The 17,783-nt window shown below is 36.4% G+C and overlaps 4 protein-coding genes across 6 annotated transcripts in view; 2 read left to right on the top strand and 2 right to left on the bottom strand.

Annotated features, from left to right (window-relative positions):
- Positions 1–1,871, bottom strand: part of LOC123868467 (major facilitator superfamily domain-containing protein 1-like) — an 8,571-nt gene extending 6,700 nt beyond the window's left edge. For both annotated transcript variants that reach the window (XR_006796649.1, XM_045911011.1), the window contains exons 1-3: positions 1,749–1,871; positions 1,054–1,204; positions 292–417 (exon numbers count right to left, since the gene is read on the bottom strand). Coding sequence is in view for 1 of the 2 variants with exons in the window: in XM_045911011.1 (XP_045766967.1) it covers positions 292–417; positions 1,054–1,204; positions 1,749–1,866 (395 nt within the window). In the remaining variant the exon portion in view is untranslated. The remainder of the gene's footprint in view (positions 1–291; positions 418–1,053; positions 1,205–1,748) is intronic.
- Positions 1,872–2,727: 856 nt separating this feature from the next.
- LOC123868480 (protein catecholamines up) lies at positions 2,728–4,011 on the top strand. Its single transcript, XM_045911021.1, has one exon. It carries the CDS (start codon positions 2,901–2,903, stop codon positions 3,945–3,947), a length of 1,047 nt encoding a protein of 348 aa, XP_045766977.1. The 5' UTR covers positions 2,728–2,900; the 3' UTR covers positions 3,948–4,011.
- A 1,025-nt stretch (positions 4,012–5,036) lies between these two features.
- LOC123868486 (40S ribosomal protein S18) lies at positions 5,037–6,234 on the bottom strand. The gene is made up of 3 exons (XM_045911028.1): positions 6,081–6,234; positions 5,764–5,949; positions 5,037–5,337 (listed from the first exon to the last, which is right to left on the bottom strand). Exons 1-3 carry the CDS (start codon positions 6,081–6,083, stop codon positions 5,068–5,070), a joined length of 459 nt encoding a protein of 152 aa, XP_045766984.1. The 5' UTR covers positions 6,084–6,234; the 3' UTR covers positions 5,037–5,067.
- A 799-nt stretch (positions 6,235–7,033) lies between these two features.
- LOC123868452 (importin subunit beta-1) lies at positions 7,034–16,257 on the top strand. Of its 2 annotated transcripts, XM_045910997.1 has the most exons (9): positions 7,034–7,220; positions 7,663–7,904; positions 8,611–8,791; positions 9,497–9,756; positions 10,523–10,709; positions 10,793–11,934; positions 12,396–12,566; positions 12,646–13,061; positions 14,065–16,257. In XM_045910997.1, coding segments are annotated over exons 1-9 (2,658 nt in total). In that variant the 5' UTR covers positions 7,034–7,162; the 3' UTR covers positions 14,066–16,257. The 2 variants fall into 2 exon arrangements, with proteins under 2 accessions (XP_045766953.1, XP_045766950.1); XM_045910994.1 differs by lacking the exon at positions 14,065–16,257 and having other exon boundaries at positions 12,646–13,065.
- The last annotated feature ends 1,526 nt before the right edge of the window (positions 16,258–17,783 follow it).

Raw genomic sequence — 17,783 nt, 5'->3', positions numbered from 1 at the left:
AAATGATATTTAATCACTGCTTTTATATCAATATACTATCATATGAAATTTTTTATCAAAAAAATCTATCCTATCAAAATCAAATCAACATGACAATGGTGATATCTGGCTGTACCTTGTTGTACATTCTAAAACAATATTATTGTAGCTGTGAATGTTTCGATATTTGCTACTCTTTTACACTACAATAAAATAACTGAACCAATTTGGCTAAAAAAATAGAGATACTTATAAAACTCATAAAACATCCCGTCTCAAAATCTATAGTGATAAGACAGACAAATAAATTACCCAAATATAAATCTGCCAAGTATCATTAACCAGTAAGCGTTAATGTAAACTCCAAATGCAAACACAACTGCCCCAATAAATACAATGGTCATGTATATTATTGTTCCTAATCTCACACCAAAACATCTGAAACATGTAGAAAAATATTTTTTAATTTATTAAATATAATCAAAATCATTGAAAAATTGTTTATATTATTGAATGAGTAAAGTTTATTTTAAACTCAAATTAATAATAGCTTAGTAAACAAGTACAGTGGGCCACTAAAAATTTAGAAATAAAAAAAATTCAAAGAAAAATAAAACTGACTTCAAAAACCACAAATACTAAAATGCTACTGTTTACTAAGCACTGATCGCGAGCAATTTGCTCTTATCCATTGAGGAGTTCTGTTCTCCATCTCCGAAGATATTCATTAGATCTTCACCAAATTTATATGGGACCACCTGCAATGTATAACCTTTCAAACAAAAAAAATATTCCAAATCGGTCCAGGCGTCTTTGAGTAATTGGGGAACATACATTAAAAAAAAGATTCCGACGAATTGAGAACCTCCTAGTTACTTTTTGAAGTCAGTTAAAAAATTGCAAACCAAAATTATTATTGATTACAAATATTCAATTCATCTAAAAGAATGGCTAGATATCAATAACATAATTGAGTCTGGAGATGATAACATATTCCAAACATTGTGCACATAATACTGTGATAATATGCAATATTATATGTACTTATATACAGCAATAATTAATTATACAAACCTATCAACAAGATAACCACCAATAAAGCATAATATTACATTTGGCCATGAGTATATAGAGTATAGCAAGGCAAACTGTGATGTGTTCAAGTGTGAGTCACTTTTGAAGTTATCAGCGAGTGCTCCTGGTGTGTCATAACAGAAATATGAACCTAAAACAAAGAATCTTGTTACATACCTAATATACAATTTTGATTATTATTTATTACTACAAGAACTGAATATTTTAATGACAAGTATAAGTATTTCAACAACCTCCCTGGCACAGAGATAAGCACTGGTGTCTCATCAGTGGGAGGCCCCGGGTTTGATTCCCAGCAGGGATTTGGAATTTTATAATTTCTAAATCTCAGGTCTGGTCTGGTCAGGTGGGAGGGGTAAAAGATGGAAGTGGGCTATCTCTTCTAGGTTAGCCAGCATCCATCGTAGACTGCATCATCACTTACCACCAGGCGAGATTGCAGTCAAGAGCTAACTTGTATCTGGATTAATTTGTCAACTAATAAAAGAATACTAAAATATAACTGACTAATAGTTAATGTTGTCACTTGAAGTTTTGCATGTATCTTGACAGTATGCAAATTAGACACCAATAAGAAAAGATTTTCATAAATTTTACTCCAATGAAGCCTGGGTGAGTACCCTCATAAGTATTATCACAAACAAGCCACCAATGCCAATACATTCTAAACTCACCAAAACAAAGAAAACACATTAACACAAGGCCTATAAATCTGTGTGTTTTAGTAGCTGGATGGAAGCAAGAATCAGGCGCCTCTTGGCCTGCCCTTGTACTAGATTCTGGATTCTCCATGATGTCAGGAACTGTAATCGTGAAAGTGTACCTACTTACTAAAAATTATCAACATCTAAAAAGTAACATACCTACTCAAGATTGTATGCAAAAATTAAACAATAGTAACTTTAGCATTTAAAAATACCCACACAGTGAATGAGAAATGAGAGTTTTCACATGTTCTAGGAATCTAAATTATTATAATTTGTAAAGACTCAGAACATAAGTATTTATTACCGTGGTTTATGTTTATTATGGAATATACACCCCCATTACAGTACAGCTATGACAATGACAAGTTTTGTTGTTGAGCAATAGGTACCAAAACGACATGACAAGGATCTTGAATGACATTCACAGAGGGGCGTAGTTTTTTTTTTTTTTTTCTCTCGTCTGGCCTTACACTGACCAGCTAATGTCAAGTTTGTAGTCATTCACAAATAGGGAAACTATATGTATAAGTATGGACTTCGTCTGTACCGGCGCCCACCGACATACGCGCGGCGCCTCTTTAGAGCGCTTCCCAGTCAGTTCCACCACCAATAAACACCAGCAGAACACAAAAACCTGTCACTTTTAACAAAAAAACACTCCAAAAAGGCATAACACGCGCAACAGCAAACGTCACCACAGACGAAGTCCGAGGGGCGTAGTTGTAGGTGATTCTAGTGCGACGAGCGATAGCTTTTTTTTTTTCTTCTTCTCGTCTGGCTTTACATAGACGAGCTATAGCTAGTCATGCAGGTAGTCTGTTTCTAATGTTGGTTCTCAAAAAATTAGTCAAGTCTCCTGTGGTTCTCAAATATGTATTGACAATTCGAATAGGCTCAAAAAGGTTAAAATCCAGAGCCATAAAGCCAGTTGAGAAAAAAATAAATTGACAACTCATCTGTCACGTCACGGTCAGAGTTCGTTGACTTTTCGGTCAATACAGTTTGTGAATTGAATAGTTGTTGATATTCTGAAGAAAACTCTAGTTTCGTATTAAAATTCGCTTAAGTTCGCTAATTGTTTATAAGCGATTCATATTCAATAGTTTCCAGCTAGTCAACATGAGTAAACCGTGTAAAGGAGTTTTATTTTGTTTAGTGACGGCGTGGGCTTTATCTGCTGTTATCGGACATTCGCATTCACATTCACACGAAGACGAATCCGCAGCGTACAAATACAGTAAAAATGCAAATGAAAATTTGAAACAGGAGCGAGAAGAACCATATGCATCTAATTATGATTTGTATGTGAAGGCTTTAGGTTCAACCATCTTTATAAGTATCGTGCCGTTTCTCATATTATTTTACATACCTATAGATGGTACCGTGGAAAAACAACCACTTTTAAAAGTTTTGTTATCTTTTGCTTCTGGTGGTCTTCTCGGCGATGCTTTCTTACACTTGATACCTCACGCTCTAATGTCTCAAAATATTGGAGCAGGACACAGTCATAGCCATAGTCATTCCCACACTGAAAAAGATCATGAACCCCATGACATGACAGTCGGACTTGGTGTCCTAGGAGGCATTATAACTTTTCTAGCTGTGGAGAAAACTGTGCGACTATTTAACGTGGGACACGGCCATACACATGGCAATGACAAGAAAAAGTCAGATGATAAGTCCAAGAAATCCAACAAAAATAAAAAGGATGAAATAAAAGTTGCCGGATATTTAAATCTTGCAGCTGATTTTACACATAATTTCACTGATGGATTAGCAATTGGAGCTTCATACATTGCAGGGCAGAGCATAGGACTGGTCACTACTGTCACCATTTTACTGCATGAAATTCCACATGAAATTGGAGATTTTGCTATACTTGTACAGTCTGGCTGTTCACGAAGAAAAGCTATGATGTTGCAATTGTTGACAGCTTTTGGTGCCATATCAGGCACTGTCATTTCCATATATCTTCAGGGCTCTGGAGATGGTGTTGTTTCCTCCCTCATCTTACCATTCACAGCTGGAGGTTTTATATACATTGCCACTGTGTCTGTGATTCCAGAACTATTGGAAGGATCAAATAAACTTTCACAGTCAATCAAAGAGATTCTTGCCCTCCTTGCCGGTGTTTATATGATGGTGATCATTGCACAATATGAATAGGATTATTTGTGTAAAAACTGTATACTATTTTTTTTTTTAGTAAAATGATAAAACATCACAATCATTAAGTTTTTTTTTTCAAATAATATTAAAACACAAGTTTTTTATCTGATAGACCTGGGACTATTTTAGTGTTTTATGAGCTTCCTTGGCTAATAACTACTTTGTTATTTCAGATTTAATTTTTATAGCTACCTTTTTTTTATAAACATTATTTTCTAAGTTAAAATAATAAATAGTTAATTCATTTAAAACTTGTAAATAGTAATATTAAGCTATATTATTATAAACATAAACTTGCTGCATGTGTTTTTAGTAGTTACCCTAATAATATTACCTGGATTATACCAGTCATAAGTAAAATGATTATATTACTAGTGAACTAGTACTACACCTGTGTGATGGCTCAAGCTGCCTTAGGGTATATCAGTCATTAAATCCTATATTATACAGAACAGAAGATGCTATTATTATGCATATTATAATTATCTTCACTTTGTGAAAGATACACCAATTTATGAATTATACAATGTAGCCTATATCACTTGGATAAAGTATCTTTCTAATTGTGAAATAATTATTTCAATCGGTTTAGTAGTTTCAAGAGTTATGAATTAAAAAAAAATCTTTCCTCATCATAATATTAGATCTAGATAAATAATAAAGTACTATGTGTTGTGAATTGTGTTAATACTGTAGTTTATGAATTTGCTTCATTTTTAAATATACATAATTAATTTTACAAATCCAATCAAAAAGTTTAGGTACCATGATGGTACCAATTTTTTTTGAATAAAATATGATTTTTACCAAAACATGATTTTATTTGATAAAGTTAATGGTTTTATTGTATGTAATAAAACTGGTCTAAAATCTTACATGTACATTGTCCACACACTATCTCTGTATTATTGACCCCCATTAGTAAGGACTTCAAAATATTTCCAAGTCTTTAAATTATTTATAAAATATTAAATTTAATTAAATTCAAAAATCTTTAAAAACCTAGATCCTTAAAGATGACTTAACAAAAAAAACTCAATTATATAAACTGTTAACACTACCTGAACCAGAAGACAAATAAAACGGTTTTTGACAAAAAGATTTTTTATTACTCAGATTACTTCTTCTTAGACACACCAACAGTTCTACCACGTCTGCCGGTGGTCTTAGTGTGTTGACCACGCACACGGAGGCCCCAGTAGTGGCGCATGCCTCTGTGTGCACGGATCTTCTTCAACCTCTCCAAATCTTCACGGAGCTTAGAGTCCAAGTTTGAAGAAGTCAATTGGCTGTATTTACCATCAACAATATCTTTTTGCCTATTGAGGAACCAGTCCGGGATTTTGTATTGCCTTGGGTTGGACATAATAGTAACAATTTTTTCTACCTGAAACAATTATTTATATTTTATTAAGAGATTAAACTTATCCCTCTCTACAGAAGAGTTGATAAAGTTATATTCTTCATCATGTTATGTTCAACATTATGAGTTTGAAGCAATATCACTTGCTTTAACGGTGAAGGAAAATACTGTGAGGAAACCTGCATGCCGGAGAGTTCTTCATAATGTACTCAAAGGTGTGTGAAGTCTGCCAATCCATACTTGGCCAGTGTAGTTGCACTATGGCCTAAATCCTTCTCATTCCCAAAGTTATATACTTACCTATTACTTTTATTAAGCTAGATTCTGTCCAGGATCCACTTCTAGGATTTTTAACTTTAAAACAGACTATGGCTATGCTTTAAGCCCGGTAAAGTTTTGACTCATTACCGTAGCTGTGCGCATACAATCGAATTTTCGCTTTATACTCACTTCTTCTTCAGTGCATTCACCAGCACGTTTGTCTAAATCAATGTCTGCCTTTTTCAATACAATATTGGAGTACCGGCGACCGACTCCCTTTATTGCAGTCATCGCAAACATCACTTTGCGTTTGCCATCAATATTGGTATTCATAATACGAAGAATGTGTTGAAACTTATCCGGAATCACGAGCGACTGCAAATAAAAGCACTTGTTTTGAACAAAATATACAAAAGGTTATCATCACATAAACTATTTTATTAATATCCAATAATAATTAAAGAGTTGCACTTTAAGATTAACTAACAATTTAAAGATTTAAGTACCATTTTTACTTATTTCTTTTCGCTCTAACGTTCACGAAAAGCTCCTGTCAACACCACCAACACAAAAAAGAACACAGAGTACAGACCAAAAAATTATAATAGTTTCAAAAGTCAAAACTCAAACAAAACCAACTGAAACCAACACTACATACCTATTTTTTCAACTGTTTTACGGTTCTGGATTTTAGCCTTTTTATACCATCACAGACCATAGTCGTCTTCATGCCACACTTGCCACAGACACACCACAACATTAATAATTGTCTATGAAATATAATAAAGTGCAATACTTACATATAAAAATAAACACAGGATACGAAGGTACCTAGTTATTATAAGGAATTTTTGAATGAAAAATACAATTCGGATGTTTTCTAAATCAGACTTTTTTAAAGATACGATTTGGGTAACTTTTTTTGGAACATTTCAGGTACAGTCCGACCTGTGAGTGCTTAACTTCTTAACTTTTGAAAAAAAAATTAAGTAAACCGCAAAGATATTTGAAAAAAAAATAGAGATATGATCTAACACGCATTTAGCGACATTGATTAGATCAGCCAAAGCCTTTGTCGCAAGGAGAGTATGATTAAAAGCTAGACATCACCTCTTTACGGAAGGTCAAGAGTTCGGTCCAGGGTAGAAGGTAGAGGTTCTATATGGTAGGTACCCACCTCTATTATTTTTTGAAATATGGTTTAGGTATTACTATAACTACTAGATAGACTACTGCCAACCCCTTCTCATTTACAAAGGGAACCCGGGGGCCTGTGCCCAGTAATGGGTTTCTGGTCGCATAGAGATATATGGTCGCAACTCGCAACTCGCAAGCATAGATTAGTATAAGTCAATCAATGTATAATAATATGGTCACAATTGTGGTCGCAAGCGTCTGGTGCCTCCATAACCAGCCAGCCAGTTGGCAACATTGGAAAATTTTAATTTTGTCATTTGGGGTTTGGGAATTTTGAGTCTGTGTTTGAGCAATTTTGAGTGTTCTTTCGTCGTGTGCCGGTTACCAATTTTTCTTCGGTTATTAGTTTTTTCAGATAGTTGTAAGGTGATTTAGAATATAAAATAACACAATGATTACAGAACCGACGTTAACGCTGATACAAGTATTAGAAAAGACTATTTCCCCAGGTAAGTAACGCTTTCTTCAGTTATGAGCATGGCGCTTCTTTATTGTCAACTGACTTTTCACTTTTGTAAATCTACGTAGCACCAATCGTTATGACTAATTACGATAGCATGATATTAGTAATATTAGAACTCTGTTACGGTTAAAACACAACTTTTGTGAAATTTGATTTTTAACAGTTAAACTCTTAAATAACAAGATAGCGTAACACGTTATTCCACTCGTCATGTTAGGAAGTTTCTGGGCCGTACGATTGTTTTTCGTATTTAGGCTTTCTTTCACTTTTTAATATCATACTTTGTTCATTTTTGATCATTGGCTTAAGGTATGATAACCTCACATTATACCAACTGTCCAATGATGATTTCTAATGATAATAATTAATGGTTTCATTATAATACCATATCCTTCATTTATAATAGCATACACAACATAATATTACAGATCGAAATGAATTGGAAGCTGCAGAGAAATACCTTGACCATGCAGCTGTCTCTAACTTCACGATTTTCATCAAGATGTTATCAGATGTGCTGGTCCAGGGGGGTAATAGCCAGGTGGCTAGAATGGCTGCTGGCTTGCAGTTAAAAAATCACCTCACTTCAAAAGACCCAACACTTAAACAACAATATCAGCAAAGATGGCTAGAGCTACCTGAAGATACAAGACTCTACATTAAAAATAATGTAAGTCTACTTCTCCCATGTTTTTCTATTACTTAATATTTTTTACTTATAATTATGATAGTAACTTTTATGAGTAGGTCTACATCAAGGTCTGCATCCATACATAGTCGAAATTCATCGAACACATACAAAGCGATTTGCTTCCTCTTTTCTTATCCGAACCTCTAGGATATGGAAGTCAAGAGTAAATAGGCAACTTCTAGGCAAGCACACTCCATCTTAGGCTGCATCGTCACTTGCTAGCAGGTCTGATTGCAGCCAAACGCTAGTCTATATAATTTAAAAAAGGTCATTTTTAATCACTGCTATGCCAGGAAATAGAGAAAATTTATCAACTGACTCTCATAAACAACGGTACATTGCATGGACAAATGAGATGGGATGAATGATAATTTTAACACTTCAGTGTGAAAGAAAGTGATATGATATAAAGGCTGCAGGGGTAAAGTTTATAAAATTGAAATATGGCTTTTTATTATTGATGGCTATTTTAAAATGAGGCCATAGTAAAGAACTTACCAAATTTTGTCAAAATTGGTTTGGCTTTGTAAAGGTTACAGACAGAAAGGCAGGCTCACTTTCATATTTATAATGTTCTGATATTAATATTCACATTTATAATATACTGGATTAAATTATAATTATTCTTTTTATGAATAAGATTTTGCTAGGCATAAATTTTTAGTCCCAATAAAACTATTTTTAGATATTAGCAGCTATTGGTACAGAGAACAGTAGACCCAGTTCTGCTGCCCAGTGTGTAGCATATGTCGCTGTAGCTGAACTTGCTGTAGGACAATGGAATGGTCTGATTCCCATCCTAGTAGAAAATGTTGTCAATCCTGAATCTACTGAACTAAAGAAAGAAGCAAGCTTAGAGGCTATTGGTAAGTGTATTTCCTACTTCTTATATACTTCTTACACTAAATTATTGATAGGTTTATGTATAAAATTAGTACTTATGTTATAGTATGTGAATAAAACTTTGGACCCTGTTGGACCTGTAAATGTAGGTAAGAGATTTGAATACCAAATGAATAATTCATGCACATAAATGACATATGTTATAACACTACTGTGAGTGGTGCACTCTTGAAAAGGTCTATGTCTAGCTGTGGATGCATACAGGCTGATGGAATGGAATAACATTAGGTCCAATGTGGCCCAGAATGAAATCTGAAAAAAAAACGCTGTGACTCCACCCAGTCTTATCTGTCCTACCCCTCTGTTATTGAAAAGTGTCAAACCAGAAGCTCATAAAGGAGGTCCTTAATAAAGTAACTTATTAGAGAGTGGAGCAAAATAAAAGTCAAGGAGGTGAAGCCGAATGAAGTGGTACCGAAGCTAGTCTTTTAGCTAATAAGACTGTGCAGCCCAAGGGTTCATATTTATAACCACTTTTGGCTGATGTTTTTAATCAAAAGCACTATTTATCAATATTTTTCAGTCGTAACCAGTTTTTTGCAATCAAAAGTAGTTTGGACTGGATAAGAGCTTTGACTTTAACATAATACATATGTTGGGCCCTGTAACATAATCCTGTAATGTGATTTTCGAAAACCTTGGTTTTTATTGTTTTTGTCTGTTTTCAGGTTATATTTGTCAAGAAATAGATGCTGAAGTGCTAACAGAACAAAGCAATGCAATTTTAACTGCCATCATCCATGGCATGAGATCAAGTGAGCCTAGTACTCATGTTCGTCTTGCTGCAACTCAAGCTCTACTCAATTCCCTTGAATTCACAAGGGCCAATTTTGATAGAGAAAATGAAAGGAATTTTATCATGGAAGTTGTTTGTGAGGCGACACAATCCCCAGATATGAGAATAAGTGTAGCAGCACTTCAATGTCTAGTGAGTTTGTTATATTTGAATTATTAATAAGCAAGCCAATGGTGAAGTTATAAGTATTTGTAATGGATTTTTTTTATTATATATATAGGCACACACACACACACAATGGCACAACAGTGACAGAAATATTAAATTATCTTTACAAATAAAAAAATCATGAACTTTTTAAGTTGTACTTTGTGTGAATATTTCATTTTATAAATTTATATCTATTTTACCAGATCTATGTATGCTGAAATTTGGTTATTAGGTTTGTACAAGAAATTAGGGTAACACAAGTAGCATCCTTAATAAGCTCTTAACTGATAGCTCCCCATACCAATTTATTAAATGGCATGTATTTAAACAAGTGGAAATAAATACAAAATTCAGGTCAAATTATTAAGCAAAATAAATTCTATTTTTGTGATGATTTTATAGCACACATTGTATTTAATAATTAACATTAAAATAGTTCACAAAAATAACCAAAACAGGGTTATGAAATAACTAACTGGTGTACATTCAACAGCACATTAAGCTTTACATTTGCAAAGCGAGAACCATCGCTATGTTATGGGCAATTTGAATAACTTGATTAACACAATAGGTACTTACCTCAAAATCGCTAAGTTTAAACTAAGTTAGGAATAGTACCCAATAAAACCTAAGTTAATGAATGCAGGCAATAATTATTCTATAAAAAATCATAAGCATCTAACTTGTTCATTACATTAGAGAAATAAGTTCAGTAACTTGATTTATTAAGCTTTTAAAATTTTTCTAGGTGAAAATATTATCCTTATACTACCAGTACATGGAACCTTATATGGGACAAGCGCTGTTCCCTATTACTTTAGAAGCTATGAAATCTGACATTGATGAGATCTCTTTGCAAGGAATAGAATTTTGGTCAAATGTTAGCGATGAAGAAATAGATCTAGGCATTGAGATGGCTGAAGCGAATGAAGCAGGTATGGTTATATTATAGAGTTGAATATTATGTCAAGTGTCAGAATTGTTACAGTAAATTCAGTTGATTTAATTTTCTTCTTAGGTCGACCACCAGTAAGAACATCAAGATTCTATGCTCGGGGAGCTTTGCAGTATATTGCTCCAGTGCTAATGCAAAAACTAACAAAACAGGAAGACTCTGATGATGAACTGGAATGGAACCCATCAAAAGCTGCTTCAGTATGTTTAATGCTGCTCTCAAACTGTTGCGAAGATGACATAGTTCCTCATGTTTTGCCATTTATTCATTCAAATATTAAAAGCGAAAACTGGCGGTACAGGGAAGCAGCTCTTATGGCTTTCGGCTCTATCCTAGGTGGTCTAGAATCGGCTACTTTAAAACCACTTGTAGAGGAAGCGATGCCTACGCTCATTCAAGCTATGTATGACTCGAGTGTAGCAGTGAGAGATACAGCGGCCTGGACATTTGGTAGGATTTGCGAAATCGTCCCAGAGGCAGCCATCAATGACACATATCTTAAGCCTCTTTTAGAAAGTCTTATGAGTGGACTAAAGGGCGAGCCACGAGTAGCCGCGAATGTTTGTTGGGCATTCACAGGACTAGCCGAAGCTGCATACGAAGCCGCCGATTGCAGTGACTCACACCAGCCCAAGACTTACTGTATGTCCACTTACTTTGATTACATTGTTGAACGCCTGCTGGAGACTACGGACCGCCAAGATGCAGCACAGCATAATTTGCGGTCAGCCGCTTATGAAGCTCTCATGGAAATGGTCAAAAACTCTCCCACTGACTGTTATGTCACTGTGCAAAAAACTACCATGGTTATATTGGAGCGGCTGCAGCAGGTGCTACAGATGGAGAACCATATCTCCAGTCAGGCTGATAGATCACAGTTGATTGACCTGCAGAGTCTGCTATGCGCCACTCTGCAATCGGTTCTTCGGAAGGTGACTCCTGAGGATGCACCGCAAATATCTGACTCTATCATGACTGCTCTGCTAACGATGTTCGCCGGGAACGCCGGTAAGGCCGGTGGCGTTCAAGAAGACGCTTTGATGGCAGTATCGACATTGGTTGAGGTGTTAGGAGAAGGGTTTCTTAAATATATGGATGCTTTCAAACAATACCTCTATGTTGGTCTTAAAAATCATCAAGAATATCAAGTATGCATAGCTGCTGTAGGTGTTACTGGTGACATATGCCGTGCACTAAAGAGTAAGGTAAATTATAATATGATTTATTGGTTATGAATTATTATTGGTGTACCAAGTTTGAAAGTTCATGTGTGGAAACCTCAACAAGATACCTCTGTCCAGCCGTGGACCTCTATCGGTTATATCATGATGATGATAATAATTTTAAAAATGTCTGTGTTCAAGTAGTTTTGCATGTAGCTTTTGTAAAATATGTTAAAGTTTGGGTACAATTTGATTGCATGCTTGCTTTTTTGGAACCCATTTGACAGAATCTGGCACAAAATAGATATAATAATAACGATAATGTAGGTAATAAAATAAGATAAATTCAATTTGAAAATTGATGTGATTCTCTGAATCAGTATCCTGCATGCCCAGGATTGAACTTGAATGTGGATCCCCAAATAAGCTTGAAGTCTTAGCCACCAGACTATCATTACTTTTTAGTTTTTATTTAATTACTTTTATTTTCTGTGTAATTCTAGGTGCTGCCTTATTGTGATGAAATCATAGTACTGTTACTAGAGAACCTCGGTGACCCATCTATCCATCGTTCAGTAAAACCTCAAATTCTATCAGTCTTCGGAGATATAGCTCTCAGTATCGGTCCTGACTTTAAGAAGTATTTCGATGTAGTCATGCAGATGCTGCTGCAGGTAAATGATTGTTTTGATGGTTATTGATATGACCAAAATGATTATAATGACTAAATAACTTTTTTCTTGTACATTTTAGGCCAGCAACGCGCAAGTGGATCGTGAGGACTATGATATGGTGGAGTATCTGTGCGAGCTCCGGGAGAGTGTGCTCGAAGCATACACGGGCATCATTCAGGGGCTGAAGGGCACGAGTGGCGAGATCCAAGCTGACGTGGCCGTGGTGGAGCCGCACGTAGGCGCGATCGTGAACTTCATGATCCAGGTGGCGTCGGAGCCCGAGCGCACGGACGGCCACATGTCGGTCATCGCAGGGCTCACGGGCGACCTGTGCACGGTGTTCGGCCAGCGCGTGCTGCCGCTGCTGGAGACGCGGCCGCTGCTGGACCTGCTGCAGGCCGCGCGCCTGTCGCGTACGCCGCGCACCAAGACGCTCGCGAACTGGGCCACCAAGGAGATCCGTAAGCTCAAGCAGCAGGCGCCGCTCGCTAGCTGGTGAGTACATGTAGGTCATCGCAGGGCTCACGGGCGACCTGTGCACGGTGTTCGGCCAGTGCGTGCTGCCGCTGCTGGAGACGCGGCCGCTGCTGGACCTGCTGCAGGCCGCGCGCCTGTCGCGTACGCCGCGCACCAAGACGCTCGCGAACTGGGCCACCAAGGAGATCCGTAAGCTCAAGCAGCAGGCGCCGCTCGCTAGCTGGTGAGTACATGTAGGTCATCGCAGGGCTCACGGGCGACCTGTGCACGGTGTTCGGCCAGTGCGTGCTGCCGCTGCTGGAGACGCGGCCGCTGCTGGACCTGCTGCAGGCCGCGCGCCTGTCGCGTACGCCGCGCACCAAGACGCTCGCGAACTGGGCCACCAAGGAGATCCGTAAGCTCAAGCAGCAGGCGCCGCTCGCTAGCTGGTGAGTACATGTAGGTCATCGCAAGGCTCACGGGCGACCCGTGCACGACGCTATTCTGAGGATTTTGCACACAAAGTCGAATAAGTTGCGCGGCACATGAGACTGCAGGCAACAGCATGCCGGCTGCGTTATGATGTTGCAAAAAGGCATTTAAATAAAATTTTGAAATCAATGTGGGTGGATTTTGCGAGGTTCCTCAAGATGCTGAATACAAAAATGACGTCCATTTTAAATTCCAAAACGACAAGACGTGTTACTTTCTTTTGAATTGATATCGATAATGGGTGTTATTTCCCAGATTTTTCAGGGTGTTTATCGGGTAAATTACGTCAATTTTTAAGTGGCCGACGTACTTTTGGGGGCTTTTGGGATGCTGATTCCGATATTTGGCCAATTTAAAATCTAGAAATACAGACCTTTACTTATTGACTTTTTGATCTGAAGTTTCACTTCTTTCCCATGTACACGGGATACACGCACCCATTTGAAAAGAATGAAATATACCTACCACTTTTATGAACTAAATAGATCATCAGTTATTCTGCATGTTGACACTGGATTTTTTAAAATAAATATTAAATCTCTTGTTACAGATTTGAAACATCATGGAACAAAAGTGATGTAACGAAGTTTCAATCAACATACTGCTGGTAAATTTAAATGTATTATTGGGAGGTCATATCATATTATTATTTTTAAGTCGTTAGGTGCATTTATATATACTGGGTCTTAAGAATAGCGAATTTAATTTACTTACAAAACATTTAATTTCAATGCCTTAGTTTCAATGTAGATGTTACAATTCAACATGTACGTGTGACTATGTATGTATGTTATTATGTTCTTTTACATAATATTATATACATGTTAATAATAACTAATTACATGCAGTCTGTATGCAATTTCATTACTAAGTACATTAAAAACTTCATACAGAATTCGAACCATTTGTGCTTTATAAGTTTTTTTTTGTAAATGTAGTGATAATTTTTGTTTTCAAACGCATAGTGATTATTATGTGGCCAATTATGCACCTAGCGCAGCACTTGAAAAACGATGTAATGCCTCACTATAATCTTTCCGTAATATTCTAAAAAATATTAAAGCATTTTCCTATTTGGTATTATAGATACAGACAGTGGCTGTGGTATCTTTACTTATGTAATGTGAAAGAGACTTGTATGAAAGTTGACGTATGTTATTATAGGCATGATGCACATTTGCAAGGGATTATGAATTTTATAAATTATTGTTTTGTAAGATATGAAAGAATCTATGAATGATGAAGAATGTATGGTGATATGTATAAGTGAATAAACATATTTTGTAAACTTAGACATGAATCAACCCCCTGAAAAGGATTGGTGTCGATGTCATAAGGTTTCACGAGCGAGACGCAAGGCCGCCATATTGGTGCCGAAAATCTTTTTTTTTCATCACGATAATTTCCTGACTAATGATGATATAAAATTTAAATAATACCGATTTATGAAATTGTTTTACAATCACGTAGAATATTGGAAAATTTTCAATCATGAGAATATTTGAAGATTTTACAACATCATTAAATTACAAGTTAGAAATTTTGTGATGAACAAAAAGACAGTATTGCCTTTATTCTCGAGCTCATGTTTTGTACATATGTAATTAACAGCTCTTTTTCTTGACATGCTTAGTACATTTTTTGGATAAAATGTATAAGTACTACGTTACATAAAGCACTGACAGTAAAATTTTGTAAAAACTTATTACGTGCTCCTACAGTTAACTTTATTGTTGAAAATATTCGTTGAAGAATCTCAATTGGTTGTTAATTTAAAAACTTGTCTTTTACAAACACAGATTTTGAATGTTGTTTAACATGCTGTTACTTTTATGAACTTTTTTAATATTACTTGGTTAAAAAATTAATTTGTTTGTTAAATCTGTAAGTAGTAGGTGCCCAATGCCATTAATTTAAAAGACCGACAATAACACTTCATTTTCCTAGTAATGATACTTTTTAGTTTTTCGCTATTAATACGTCAGTGCCTTGAAGCATTCGAAGTTTTTTCGGATTCGGAATTCCTCATCAGTTATCACTTATCACGTAAATGTTAAACATTCACATGATAGAATATTAATGGATATCGAGCGGTAAACCTATTTTCCAGTACCACTAGTTGTAACATTAACGGACTGTGAGCTTAATGAAAGCAGAATCGCTTTAATTTAATTCGTATCTTGAGTGTTTGCTAGTCTGTGAGCATCACTGACAGGGATGATGTTTGCGCGAGTTATGCAAGATTTATAAGAGACGACTGCCGTTACTTTGAGCTCTTGTGCATCATCTATGAAATAGGAATCGGTAGGCACGATGCAATTCAATGACTGATAGTAACTGTATTTATTTTTAAGATAAAATCTTTTGCTAAAAGCATATCGGGCATTATGTCCAAGAGCTCACTGTTAACATTTGTGTTTTACTTGATATGCGTGTATAGGTATAAATGTCCATGTTACACATACATACCTACTGACAGATTATTTCGTCGCGAATCTTTTTCATAAAATGTACTTATTACTAAGGATGATAGGCGAATATGTAAGAGGACTAGTGCCATGCCATGAAAGGTTCTGAATTAGAATCATAGGCATTGAGTCGATGAATACCACCCACTTTTCCTGCGCGGATCAAATATTTAGATTATTTTGTTACATCTTTATTTCTATTTGATTTACCCACGAATACTACTTATCATTTAAACAGTTCTATGATATTAAAAGCAAATAAAAATTTATTGTTTTATTTGTGTTCTAGTATAATATAGGTACCTAATTAAATGTCTTTGCTTTACGATAAATCTGTTAAAAACATATCTGTATGAAATATACATATCTGTATGTAGATACCCCTATTGGGTATCAATTTTCAGAAAGGTGGGTTACTACCTACCTTTGAACTTTATCGGTCCAGTAGACTCGAAGCAAATTGGCTGTGACAGACTGAAAGGACAGACGGACACACTCGAGTTATGCTATAAACGAGACGAACTTTAAAAACGAGTAAAATGGGCAGGTACAGCTCCTTATCCAGGCAATACTTGTCTAACGCAGTTTTAGCAAAATTACAAAAATCAGCCTTCTTCGCTAGCACCAGCAGTGTACAGTCAAAGGCCGTAAGTCGTTTTGCACCTTAATGATCATATTCGCGTGGCACGGTTATGAACATGCGTTAGGTGTGTGTGACGTGTTTATAGAAAAAGGTTTTTAATTTAATTTTTATTCAGATACAAGTTAGCCCTTGACTGCAATCTCACCTGAGTGCCTAGTGGGAGATTTTTAACCTATTCGATCGCGTAAAAGTTAACTGCGTTTTGTATGGAATTGAAACAGCGCCATCTTCTTGTTACTAGATGGCGCTGTTTCAATTCCACACAAAACGCAGTTAACTTTTACGCGATCGAATAGGTTAACTGGTGGTAAGTGATGACGCAGTCTAAGATGGAAGCGGGCTAACCTGGACGGGGTATGGCAGTTTTTCTTGAACCCATACCCTTTGGTTTCTATACGGCATCGTACCAAAACGCTTAACGGCACGGCTTTGCCGGTAGGGTGATAACTAGCCACGGCCGAAGCCTCCCCACCAGATCAAACCAGCAATTTAGAAATTATAAAATTCCAAATCCCTGCCGGAAATCGAACCCGAGACTTCCCACTAATAAGATCATAGTTTTGCGGAATTGGTACTCTAATTTTGAGACCGACCGTACCTATCCAAGTGCCAGTAATACAGCATGGCGCTAAGTAGACTCGACACGGAACCTGCGCACGGCGTAATATCAGGAAACCGAAACTAGGTACAGACAGTCGCCTTGTGCTACTTCTGGACACTGGTAGCAGTTCAGTGTTTCTCCATCGATGGATGTCGTTGGAGAAACACTTCCTTTTCTTGCTGTGCTGATTATACGTCGACGCAGATGTCGCCGTCAATATTGCAGCAAATAGACTACAGCGTCAGCATGCTTTCACTAAAACCTGTTCGGCGTTTTGATCGGCGATCAGTGTGAACTAGAAGTCCTGGTTGAGTTTATACAATAATATGTTAAGCACTTGAAAATACTGAGCGGAGCGGCGGAGAGCGGTGATAGCCATCAAAGGAAGGAAGTTAATGTGTATAGGGCTCGTACGTACGGAATCCCATATAAATGACAAACCCAAATATGTCAGTGGTATCGAGTGGTTAAGACAAGACGTACTTACAACGTGTGGGGGGTTTGATAATAATTAAATATCACTTGATTTATTGCTGAAAGAAAACCTTGATTTATTG

The sequence above is a fragment of the Maniola jurtina genome, chromosome 1 (assembly GCF_905333055.1).
Source record: "Maniola jurtina chromosome 1, ilManJurt1.1, whole genome shotgun sequence".
Lineage (NCBI taxonomy): Eukaryota > Metazoa > Arthropoda > Insecta > Lepidoptera > Nymphalidae > Maniola > Maniola jurtina.
The sequence above is the reverse complement of the archived record's forward strand: the minus strand, read 5'-3'. Positions and strand labels throughout refer to the sequence as shown.

Coding starts and splice junctions, on each gene's coding strand:
- LOC123868480 (XM_045911021.1), top strand. CDS start 2,901: ATGAGTAAACCGTGTAAAGGAGTTTTATTTTGTTTAGTGACGGCGTGG.
- LOC123868452 (XM_045910994.1), top strand. CDS start 7,163: ATGATTACAGAACCGACGTTAACGCTGATACAAGTATTAGAAAAGACT. Junction 8,792..9,496: donor AGCAAGCTTAGAGGCTATTG/GTAAGTGTATTT, acceptor GTCTGTTTTCAG/GTTATATTTGTCAAGAAATA. Junction 12,567..12,645: donor TCATGCAGATGCTGCTGCAG/GTAAATGATTGT, acceptor TGTACATTTTAG/GCCAGCAACGCGCAAGTGGA.
- LOC123868486 (XM_045911028.1), bottom strand. Junction 5,338..5,763: donor GTGAATGCACTGAAGAAGAA/GTGAGTATAAAG, acceptor TAATTGTTTCAG/GTAGAAAAAATTGTTACTAT.